This window comes from Coccinella septempunctata, chromosome 7, assembly GCF_907165205.1.
Source record: "Coccinella septempunctata chromosome 7, icCocSept1.1, whole genome shotgun sequence".
Taxonomy (NCBI): domain Eukaryota; kingdom Metazoa; phylum Arthropoda; class Insecta; order Coleoptera; family Coccinellidae; genus Coccinella; species Coccinella septempunctata.
Genome location: NC_058195.1, coordinates 37389 through 49913, shown reverse-complemented (window position 1 = coordinate 49913; position 12525 = coordinate 37389). Strand labels below are relative to the sequence as shown.

At 36.4% G+C, this 12525-nt stretch overlaps 3 protein-coding genes across 4 annotated transcripts in view; all 3 read left to right on the top strand.

The window, feature by feature from the left end:
- Positions 1-807: 807 nt before the first annotated feature.
- LOC123316729 (speckle-type POZ protein B-like) lies at positions 808-5593 on the top strand. 2 transcript variants are annotated; one of them, XM_044902945.1, is made up of 6 exons: positions 808-1341; positions 2859-3112; positions 3687-3923; positions 4006-4250; positions 4310-4616; positions 4850-5593. In XM_044902945.1, exons 2-6 carry the CDS (start codon positions 2866-2868, stop codon positions 4966-4968), a joined length of 1155 nt encoding a protein of 384 aa, XP_044758880.1. In that variant the 5' UTR covers positions 808-1341; positions 2859-2865; the 3' UTR covers positions 4969-5593. The 2 variants fall into 2 exon arrangements, with proteins under 2 accessions (XP_044758880.1, XP_044758878.1); XM_044902943.1 differs by lacking the exon at positions 808-1341 and adding an exon at positions 1954-2109.
- A 2000-nt stretch (positions 5594-7593) lies between these two features.
- On the top strand, positions 7594-10012 carry LOC123316727. The gene is made up of 5 exons (XM_044902939.1): positions 7594-8399; positions 8455-8712; positions 8992-9155; positions 9322-9577; positions 9678-10012. Exons 1-5 carry the CDS (start codon positions 7689-7691, stop codon positions 9822-9824), a joined length of 1536 nt encoding a protein of 511 aa, XP_044758874.1. The 5' UTR covers positions 7594-7688; the 3' UTR covers positions 9825-10012.
- Positions 10013-10510: 498 nt separating this feature from the next.
- The window catches only part of LOC123316725 (rho GTPase-activating protein 20-like), a 31854-nt gene continuing 29839 nt past the window's right edge, over positions 10511-12525 (top strand). The window contains exon 1 of the mRNA XM_044902932.1: positions 10511-10771. The gene's annotated coding sequence lies outside the window, so the exon portion shown is untranslated. The remainder of the gene's footprint in view (positions 10772-12525) is intronic.

Below are 12525 nucleotides of genomic sequence, written 5' to 3'. Positions count from 1 at the left end.
ATCTCCACCAAATTTGGGGTTCGAAAATTACGGTCAAGTTTGAGTGGAATGTCTATTTATTACTTGTTATTAATTTTTCTCATTTGGACATGAATCTTTTTTTTTGAATATTCGAATTTTCAACTCCTTCCCCTAACATCCTGTGTGAAAACACTGAAAACAGAACGTAACAAATAGTTTTTGGTGGATGCGCTAAAAATAATTTCTGTATCATTTTAATATCGGAATTCTTAAGTCGGTTCAATTACATTGAATTAATTTTAGGATAAATTGTAGCAGAAAGGGGATATCCTTCAGTTTTCCAATAATATTGAACACAAATGGCCACTGCTTGTTATATGATCGGAATGAAATAAGTACATAGATAGAGTTGTATTAAATCTCAACATGTGTTGGACAGTTGGTCTATTATGAACGCTATTTTAATACTCTTTGTATTATAGTTCGATTTATTATTGTTACTTATTCTCTAGAACTTTGCATAAACAATACCAGAGGCGCCAGCTTCACCTTTTGTGCAAAAGATTTTTATTTCCTTCTTATTACAGTTAGAACATAATATTTGTTATCGAAATATTGTTCGGTTTTTCCTAAAAAACAGTTTTGCTCAACATGATAATGTAGAAAACAAATAGAAATAATATAGGAAAAAACCATGTAGTGAGCGTCAAATTGTCTGCTGAATGTGATAAATAGACTGATATAAATTCAAAAACCAAGGATACACGTGGGCAAGTGTGGCCAATAACGAAATCAGAAAAGCGGTTATCGCCATCATGCCCGTCATCAGTCGGGATAGAGATAGATACAGACGATCAGATTCACGATAAGCATACGGAAAGTTCCAAAAATTTGAATGCGCTTTCGAATAGAGTTAGTTTTGTCACAAAAGAGCAATTTTTCAAGTTATTATACCTCTTTTATCGAGTTTTTGTGAGTGCGTGGTTGAACAAACTTAATCGAGATTTGCTCATAAGATATATCTTTCGGTGCGTGTTGAGCCTCATCGATTAATTCGTATGGCATACTTTCCACAGAATAATCTAGTGAACTGCTTGGATCGAGTCACTCAGCTCATTGCTGACAGTTGAAAATATCTACGGCTGGACAAAGAGTTCCAATTCAGAAAACTCAAGTTTTGATAGTCTGAGATAAGCAGATGATGCTTAAATTCGAATAATTCCCTTACAGTGCATATGTTACTATAAGTTTATGTATATATTATTGATCATCAAAAGCAGAAAAGTTTGAGGTGATTTCATTTTGCTGCCTTCTGGATTTTCTGATCAGAATATAAGATAGATTTTTCAACCCAAGTGTATCTTCATTGCGTCTCTGAACGTAAGTCCCTTCATTTCAATTTTTTTTACTCGATAATAATTACCTACCATACCAGTAAGTCGAATGATATTAAATTACTTTCCCTTTTTACCAGATGTTATTCAGAATTGTATATCAAATGAATTAATTGAAAAATAGAAATAACGATCATTACGTTGTACTATAGCATGTTCAAGCTCCAAACCAATTCATGTTTATAACAAAGAATAGAGCTCACTTTCATTTTTCAAGGAAATTATATTCGACTTGTTCCAATTGTTTCTCTCAAGGGTTCATTCATTCTATCCATCCAACATGGATATCGAATTGAAATGATTTTCAGGAAGACAAGAATGAAAAATTCCTTTACCTTTACCGATATACCACATAATTTCAAAAATCAATAAATAATATAGAAAGCAATATTATTTACATAGATGCAAATTTAGAAGAAAATTATTTCTGTTATAACTAATTCCAGGAGTTCCCCGCGAACAGAGACCCGGGCAGAGTACATTAATGTAGGTATTTGATTTGATCCTAGATAAAAATTGTCTAATTTTCATAATTAAAGTGCTCTTATCTCCATCATTTAATGGAAAATCTGTTATGGATCCATTAAGATTTATTTACCCAATTTGTTCGGTACCATTTGATTAGAATTTTATCTTGATGAATCGAATATCTACTGAACATCCATAAGTTACGCACGTTTCGATCATAAAATTCATTTTGATCAACGTTTGGGATAAGTGACCGAATCAACATGAAGTGGTATAACGTACAAAAGTAAGTTTCGAATTTCAAACTTTCACACTTTTCGAAGAAAAAATCTGAGCTATGAAATATTTTCGATAAAAGTTATCGAATCAGCTATCAACTCGAGCTATATGACCTCATTCCTCTATTTATTGTCCCCTATTTTTCTGTCTGCATTTTGAACTTGACCTCGTATATTATCGAATCGATACAGTAGGTACTCCAAAATGTTGAGACCAGTGTGAACTTTCCGAATGTACCTACACCAAATATTTACAATCGATATTTATTTTCACTCCAAGAAATTTTCAGTGGTATTGCGGTAACCAAATTGACCTGTGGAAAGAAGGTTCACTCGAGTAAATATTTTTAACGATTCGGGAGAGTAAGATTTTGCATTATATGCCTCAAATTTTGAGATAATACCATCAAACAGTCCTCCTTGTTACATTGTTGATTCGATGAACGAACACTGTACCCGTCGAATAAGGGACAAAATCGGAGATCTAACAAAGATTATTTTTATCACGAGAACAGTGGCAGTCGGCTCATTTCAGTTTGATCTGAATTTGCGACGAGATCAAAGTTCAATTAGTTCCTCATTGAGTTGAATGTTCTCTATGAAAATGATGATTCTGGTAAAATGCTCCCGCATCAACAGGAAGTTAGGTTTCAGTCGAGAAACTAAGACTTTTTCATCCAATAAGATAAACTGAACTCTTCTCTTCTTTTACAAATTCATCTAATTTAGTGTACTTCCAAATGGAATTTATTTATAGTTCTAAAATGCCGACAAAACCAAAACATAGTAAGCCGGAAAAGGAAACAAAGGAGGAAAGAGAAGTGGACATAGGAAGCATACATGAAGAACTGGAGGTACCAGTATCCTCTGAAGTCGTTTTCAGAAAAATTTGGACGATTAGAAAGTTTACAAAATCTATTTCAAAGCGAGATTTTGTAGATAGTCCTGAGTTCAGGTGCTCTGTTAATGGAGTGGGGACATTTTGGAACATTTCCATTCGATTTTGGAAAGGTAAATATAACTTATATGTATCAACAATAGACACATATATAATTTTACCAGTGAAAGGAAGTACAAATATACCTTCGATGTATTTTTCTCCTTAAATCGTGAATTCTTGGAACTACTGGACTCTATCCAGAGCTGAAAATAGCGAAAATCGAGTGGAAAATTTTCAGAACGAATAGAAATTAACTCAGTGTTATTTATGTAAATTTTCATCTATTCCTTCCACTCTCAACATTCTTTCGCCGATGGAAACACTGTATTTACACATGATTCCGTATGAATGGTTCACGATTGCAACTGACTAGATATATATGTATTTATTTATAGAACATGATGGATGTAGGCTCATCAGTTTCGAGCGTTGAATTAAAAAAAGAACCATTAGATTTTAGGATGGCCGTTGATCGAAATCGAATTAAAACTCACTTGCTGGTTTACGTTTTAAAGTGCATTCGCTAAAAGCTAGGCTCTCGTACAGAATTTCGTTTTATGTATATGTAATGTAATATGTGAACTACACCTACAACAGTATTGATTTATTTCTCGGCAACATTTCATTCATCATTATTTTCAAAAGGTCCAAACGGGAAGAAAGTAACGAATCCAGTCGTAGTGTGCTTAAATTTAACAGGATGCGAGACAGAAGAGACTGGACAGGCAAGAGTCAGATTTCAATTTGGAGTTTGGGATGCTAGTATAAAACATTGGGAATGCTGTGCAATTTCTAACGTTGTTTTGAATCTCGAGAACAAAAAAAATCTCCTTTCTGTTGGGTACAAAAGTCTCGGAATATTAGATAGACATATGGACCAATGTAAGTGTAAATTAAAAGGAAATAGAAACGAAAAAGTATGAGATGGAACTTTTCATGAACCGCACCGATAATTTTTTTTCAGCAAAAGATGTCAAGATTATGGTGAAACTTCAAATAATTCACAGCGATGAAGAGGTGCACAGTTTATCACGAGACATGGCAAGATTGATGGATAAAGATTCCATAGAAAAGGACACATTAATAGAATGTGAAAATGATAACGAAGAAAATGGTACAAATTCCATCACAGTTCATAGTTGGATAATCCGTATGAGAAGTGCAAAGTTAGGATCGAAGTTACTGGAATATAAAAACGAAAAAAATAAGGTGAATGATAGAACGACAAATCAATCATGTTTACTGAATTCATATGATTTTGCTCGTAGCATATAAAATATAAGTTGGATTTTTCTTGTTATTCTCACAACCTCATCTACGAGCTGGTCAGATATATTTACACGGACAAAGTCGATAACGCGGAAACGTATGCTAGTCATTTATTGCCCCTTTCCACGAAGTACAAAATGCCAGGTTTAACAGGACTATGTGAAAGGACCCTTTTAGAAACGTTGACACCGGGTAATGTTGCCAGTATTCTTCTTTTGGCGGATGAGAATGGTTGCGAAAATTTAAGAAAAGCTGCCCTACATTATTGTGAGGAATCTGAAGAGATAAAAGGCTGCATACATACAGGTGAACGATCATATTAATAGTACATTATTGGTTTTAGTCTGTTTCTAGTGATACCTAGGAGTAGGTACATTTTGCCCTTGGTATTCGTGGTGTTTCATTAATAGGTCTGTCATATTAAATGTAAAGATTTTTCCGAGAAAAATGTCCGTATAGGGACATAGGTATGAAATTCTATAAAAAAAGGCAACTCTAAAAAATTAACTGATCCTTTTCTAATTATGGATTGTTTTTAGGAAAAACGCTGGCGTGGAGAGTAATGGAAATGGTGAATCCAGATCTATTTCTAGAAGCTTGCGAAAGTATAGGATCTTCATCAAGTAATATAGATAGTACAGGGTCTTGGAGTGAATGAATAATTGGAATAGTTCGGAGTTTAAGTGATGATTTAAACCCACCTTAATACCTAATGGGGAAGACCAGGGGGAAACGTGAGATTTACTCGAAGGTGTCACGTCAATATTCAATATAAGGGGGGATTTCGTGGATCATGAAGAATACCTTTGCCAGAAATTAACCCTGTTTACAGGTGATTTGTATATATAGAAAAATTGATACCTCTACTTCATTTTTAACTTTTTTTTCCTGCTACCATTGAATCTTTGAAATCCGCTCACTCTCCACGACGCTCGAAATTCCTAAAAAATAATAATATTTTTTTATATCGATACTTACTGCTAACGAGACTGCCTTCTTTAAAAAAGTTATTAAAATCTGATCAAAATCTAGAATGTAACTTTTTCATGAATGTTTCTTTTATTGGAACATGAGTAACTATTATATTCTTGTATAGGTATGTATATACTACATACATACAGAGTGTTATTCCGTGAAAACTTGTAAATATTCGCTTTGATACAATTGTGATATTTTTGTATGTTAATTTGTGAATACTAGATACATACTTTCTGAAGTAGGTAACTGAAATGTATAAACTACAAAATGTTACAAATAAAAATAATATAAGTAAGTAAGCCATACTTATGTTTGCGAAATAGTTACACAACAATTTTCTGTTTCCTGAAGTTTTAGATGTAGATGAAATAAATGGCAGCTCCTGTGGATGGAGAATTTCGCTAGATCGTTGTGTTACGGACCTATTGAATCGGAATTTATTCAATTACTTATTCCTAACGCGGGTAGAAAACGTGGGTGAAAAGCGCGGGTAGAAATCGTGGCTGGAAAGCGCGGGTAGAAATCGTGGGTCCCAAGCGCGGGTAGAAATCGTGGGTCCCAAGCGCGGGTAGAAATCGTGGGTCCCAAGCGCGGGTAGAAATCGTGGGTCCCAAGCGCGGGTAGAAATCGTGGGTCCCAAGCGCGGGTAGAAATCGTGGGTCCCAAGCGCGGGTAGAAATCGTGGGTCCCAAACGCGGGTAGAAATCGTGGGTCCCAAGCGCGGGTAGAAATCGTGGGTCCCAAGCGCGGGTAGAAATCGTGGGTCCCAAGCGCGGGTAGAAATCGTGGGTCCCAAGCGCGGGTAGAAATCGTGGGTCCCAAGCGCGGGTAGAAATCGTGGGTCCCAAGCGCGGGTAGAAATCGTGGGTCCCAAGCGCGGGTAGAAATCGTGGGTCCCAAGCGCGGGTAGAAATCGTGGGTCCCAAGCGCGGGTAGAAATCGTGGGTCCCAAGCGCGGGTAGAAATCGTGGGTCCCAAGCGCGGGTAGAAATCGTGGGTCCCAAACGCGGGTAGAAATCGTGGGTCCCAAGCGCGGGTAGAAATCGTGGGTCCCAAGCGCGGGTAGAAATCGTGGGTCCCAAGCGCGGGTAGAAATCGTGGGTCCCAAACGCGGGTAGAAATCGTGGGTTCAAGCGCGGGTAGAAATCGTGGGTTCCAAGCGCGGGTAGAAATCGTGGGTTCAAGCGCGGGTAGAAATCGTGGGTTCCAAGCGCGGGTAGAAATCGTGGGTACAAGCGCGGGTAGAAATCGTGGGTTCCAAGCGCGGGTAGAAATCGTGGGTTCAAGCGCGGGTAGAAATCGTGGGTTCCAAGCGCGGGTAGAAATCGTGGGTCCCAAGCGCGGGTAGAAATCGTGGGTCCCAAGCGCGGGTAGAAATCGTGGGTCCCAAGCGCGGGTAGAAACAAACAGTTACTAACCTTATTCTTTTACTCCTCAAAATATAATACTGTTTGGGGAATAGCTGATTATGGCGAATGCAGCGCCACCATCTCATGACATAAATCAAAGATTATAGAGTTAACCCCACTCTATTTCGCACGGCATGGCAACGTTGGATTTCAATGCTGTTTCTAGTCTAGTTCAGAGACAATTCTGAACTCTGCTCAGGTTTCTCTTGTCTCTGCAGAACACTACAGACAGAGACTTTCTCTATGACTACAGTGCAGTTGTACGCCATAGACATAGAGACTGTGCCTTCCCTTTCTATCTATAGCAGCATTGAACTCTATGAGAGTTCAATGTATAGCAGAGACAACAGGTTGTCTCCATTGAACTCTATGGGAACCCATAGAGTTCAATGGTTGTCTCTGATCTATAGTATCTATGCATGAAATACCAAAGAGTTGTTACTCTTTGGAAAACGGTCAAAAAAAATGACGGAGAGAAACTGAACATCGGGCATGCAGTTGTCTTTTTCTAGAATTTCGATTGGTCCACACTCACCTTTATGTGAACAAAAAAAGACAAGTAATTGTCCGACGATCTTTTCGCTCTTCCTATAAAAAAGCCAATTTCATGCTGACATTGCTGAGTCATGTCTCTATGTCTATGGTCTCGGGTGACATCTTCAAATCCGTAGAACATTTTGGGCTCTACTCTGTAATCTGTGATTTTGGGTCAGTCGAAAAAATAAAACAAAAATTAGATTTGTTGTTGTTAAGGTTTGTTGGCCCGTAACTTCAAGCAGATCATGGATGAAGTATTGCATGTTTTATCTAAAAACCTGAAAAGTTTTCTTCTTGAGTTGAGTTGAGGTTAAGGTCACAGAACATCAAATGGTAGGTTAGTTTTTGAATAGACCTAACCTCCATATAAAAAACCAAAGAGATCTTTGAAGAAACATACATAAAAAACAAAGATTTAAATTATAGATATAAGATTATAATCTTTGATTTAAAGATGCCACCACAACCCAAACGAAATCGTTGTGTTATTTTGTATGATTTGAATTCTAGAAATCAACGTCAACTCCGTAGAGCATTATTGAAAATATATTCTCATCAGTATTTTTGTAGTAGTAAAGATTTAGTCAATTTGGTGCTTGTCAACAGCAAAAATACCAAAAATCGGAAAAATCAGAAGTGGGGACGGGGATACGAGAATATTTACGAGATTAGCCAGGAAGGACACCTTTATGACCCAACATTTGTGTATGATAAAATTGAAGTTACCAATACCAACACTGCGAACTGGAGGGAAGCTCTTTGTGTTGCAATACAAATTTTGAAGGAAGATGAGACTTCAAGAATAATAACACACCAAATATTATATTTATCTGATTTGTGTACAGTGTCTCAGTCTGATGAAAGTATTATTGATATCGTCAATGAATTAAATGTTAATAGCATTTTTCTCTACATCATTGGACCTGAAGTTCAATTTCCTAGAGCAGTAACAAACTTCCAGGAATTAAAACCATTGATAGAACATATTACTTTCAATCAAACTAATGATAATTTGAATGAAGCTAAAGAGATGATCCTAAGATGTGACAATGCTGTAATGGCTGATGTAAAAATGGGATTACAGTTTTTCTTCAATTATAAGAATCCAAATGGAAAACAGATATGGACAGTTCCTCTCACCGTTGGATCAAAAATTGTTTATGATGTAAATGCCCCTGTGATTAATTATTCTCATGTAATTGAATATGAAAATGTTCTAGGCTGGAACGTCAAAACTTATGGATAAATCCAAAGGATTTCAGTTGAAACAAAAACATAAAATTTTTAAATCTCCAGTTTTCATGAGTACACAAGATTCAACCAAAGAATATGCTGTAGAGGATGTTAGAAAAGGAATCTTAAAGCATGGGAAATTTATTCCCCTAGATAATAATGAAATTTTCAAAGTAAAATTAGAGAGAATGCTTTCTCTTGTTTTTGTAACAAAAATAAAATTTATTCCAGAATACATGATGAAAGTAAGGATGTTTTCTCATAATTTTTTTTTAAATTAAAATTGATGGTGATAGTGGATAATTGATTAAAGCGTCACAATTTTAGTGACCCTGAAAACAATTTCAACAGCCAGGAGTGATGGACTCTAGCCCTTTCAAAAGTTTGCATTATTGTGGTGTATAAAAAATCCATCAAAATCTACTCTTTCATCGCCATCAGTTACATATCAAATTTCTTTCGCACCTCTCAGAATTTGTTGCATCAATTTGAAAATATACTTGATATTCAGTCAAATTTTTCAGGGTCCTGCTTGTTATACAGTTGCTGCTCCAAAGGAGTCTTCATCCATAGCGTTTTATTCTCTATTGATAAGATTAAATGAACTAGAAAGTTGTTTAATCGTCAAAAGAGTCTACAATAGAGGTTGTGTACCCATATATTTGGCTTTATTACCAGTAACCTCTAAGTGAGTATTCAAAATATGTGTATTGATTTTTTCATTTCAACAATGAAAAGTTCAAGTAAGATTCATGTTGTCAACTTATTTTTAAAGAGTCATTTTGTTACAAGTTTCTTGGTCAGATGAGCAGTAGTGCCTATTCAATCTTGTATTATTATATTGTTTTTTCTAGAAAATGCTTCAGAGCTGTACAATTACCATATGGCTCACATGTTCCTTTTGAATGGATGGAACAAGAACCTGCAAAAGATGAAGTTTTCATTTCTGAACCAGTTGTTAATTTCCTTCAGTGTTTAACTATAGAGTCAAAAAATTTTTCTTTGAATTGTCCGATGACCCCTAACATACTGAATTCATCAAGAGGCAGAGCTCTAGAAAACAGAGCTACTGAAAAGCTTCTCCAAGAACCTAACCTACATTTAGAAGAGGTGATTATTTGATATTTAATAAATAATGTGGTACCTTGACATCAGAGGTTTCACACCACATTCATTTTAATTTTTATTTAAGCAACTTTTATGATTTAAGGTTGATCTAGATCCGTTTTCAACGGGTATTGATTCAGAAATAGGCAGAGAGCTGAGGGAAATTTGGCCTTCAAGAGAACCACCTAATGTTGTTGAGGAGGCAGAGGATGACGAAAGTGACCATGAAGACTACAATGACTATTTTTAAATACTAAAATTTCCACTTTGATGAGGAATGAAAATTATGGGATGTAACATAAAAAAAAAAATATTCCTTGAAGTGTTAAACTGCAAGTGTTCAGATTGCTATGGCAACAATCTGTCTCATAATGTAATTTTTTCATTTAGTTTTTTTTTTCCACAAAATGAAAAATTAAATAAAATAGTTTGATTAAACATTTCGTGGTATTTATGATCATACAGAGGTGAAAAAATGTACATGTTCAAGGATGTGGTTCAAGGATCTGAAATATTGTTTTGAAATTTCGCGCAACATTTGCACGCCATCTGTCTCATAATTTGTGATATGTAAGGTTTTTTGTTTTGAGATTTTTTTTTGTAGGGGTCCCCATGAAATCCTGCTCCTGCACAAGTTGTAGTGTTTGCAGATGGATGCACATAATGCAATTAGAGCAATTGTTTCAGGTCATTTTCGGTGCAGAATTACACACATTTGGGCAAAATAATAATCGTTCCTACAAACAAGCGCTCAAAATATTCCCAATATAGCCGTGATCTGATGGTTAGCCCTGCGTAAGCCGTTCAAAAGATAACGCAAGGACAGCATCATTCACTACCATACCATTCATTATTTCAATGTGACCACGAATGCGCTTGCGCTTTTCTTAGTATCCGCAACTCACTTGTCATCTGTTCTTTGCTACCTGCTTTCCTGCCTGTTCGAATCACCAATTGCTTAGTAAAGTGAGAGATGCGTGCGCGACACATTCTGTACCATTTATTCGAAAGAACAATTGCATGTTGTGTACTGTGCTTCGGGTATGTCCATTAAGGTTAGCCCGGAATCAGAATTCAGTGTTTTTTACGACTCTTCAGTGCTGATATTAGGATTTAAACCTTAACTCATTTTTTGGATTGGATTGAAAACTTGCTTATGTGTATCATAAAGGAATTTCACTGTTCTTGAAGCAAAAGGTAAAAAAGAACGTAATAATCATCAAATTAATCAACTCGCCCATTAGCTGAAAAGTTCGTTCAATAACACAATTTATTCACATATTTATGTATACATACAATATACTAATACACCATACATGATTAGTATACCTACGTTTTTCTGTATTTATCAATCCTTGTTTCTTGTTTCATATTTTTATGGAGTTGCAAGAACTGATATGATTCTAATATTCTAGCGGTAACAGCTGAGGATTGCTGGCAAGAGCGGGGTGGGGGTGTCGACAAGACTCAATAGAATCAAAGAGTTGATGTTTATACTATTTGATAGTAGGTTTGATAGAATCACGAATGCCAACTCAAATACGAAGCTAAAATAAGAGCATAGATGCTTTGAGATTTTATCATGGTACGTACATATTTTTCGAGACCGAGGGCGTGTGGATATAATTGGGGGGGGTTATATTATCAATTATGAGCTCCCATCAGTCTGATTGATTCGATATAAGAGTATTAATTAAGACGATTAGTATACTGTTTATAGTCTGCTGCATACCTAGGTATTAGGAACTGTAGCTAGGTCGGTCAACGCAACATTTTTAACAAGTTGATAAGATTGAGAAGCGTGAATTCAATGCCAGCAAGCTAATGAGTGCCTTTATGGAGTTCTGTTGGTATTCAGAATAATGGGTATAACTGGTCAACTTCAGTTCGTGCATCAAAGACCTCAAAAATATTCATTTTGGGTACTACTCTTGGTTGGCCAATAATCAGGCAAAGCGGGAAAACTAATTGAAGCTGAATATGAAAGCATCGACCTTTTCATGGGCAGACATGATCCTCACCGACCGTCTGCATTATCATGTTATCATGCATGTTTCACCTATAATTACAGGTAATCCTGTAGAAGCTTATACAGGAACAATGACATAACAACTTATGGACTGTTATGTAGGTAAAAACAACAGAATCTCTGAAGAGTGTTTCTATAGTCCAATCCCATCTGGTTTATTTATGCATTTTTTATTTATTTTCAAGAGGAATTACATGTACATTGTAGAAATGAATTAATAATTCCCAGTGCCAAATGGAAGGGCAGGTTTGTTACTCGCCTGGAAAACACAGCGGCTCAAATACTGTATACCTTATACCTTATGATCTATATGTCCCGCTTGGGGTTATTTCACCTTCTGATTAGGTATGTAAGGGTTATTATACCGCCATCAGGATATGGATGTAACATATCACACTTGAAGATGATATGGGAGGCGGTTACTTTCTCCTTTTTGCATATTCTGCATAATGGTTCATCCTGAGACAACCATCGTGTGATTATAGTGACTGGCCATTAGATACCAGTGTGACTGATTTACTTTGCTATGTGCTCAGCTTTGAGAGGGTTTTTGATAAAAGCTTCTTAAGCAGCTCCCTACTGTGTATCATATCTGAGGTTTGTCTTTGACTGCGAAAATTATTGTCTGAATGGATCTCTACCTTAGGAGCAGCCTGTCTATCAGAGTAAATAAGAGCTTTTGGCGCTACTGTTTTTTCAGGTTTTCTAGACACACGCATCAATTGCAGCAGCGTGTCAATTTGATCTGTGAGATATTATCGACCAGTTTCTGGACACGCCACTGACTATTAAATTCTTTGATAGTCAGTGTCTTTACACATACAAATGTGGCTTGTTCACTTGCCCAGCCGGCGGCTACATCGACATCGGCTGTACAGGGAATGTAGGTACCGGCCCAGGCAGGCAGGTCAGGCAGTTCGAG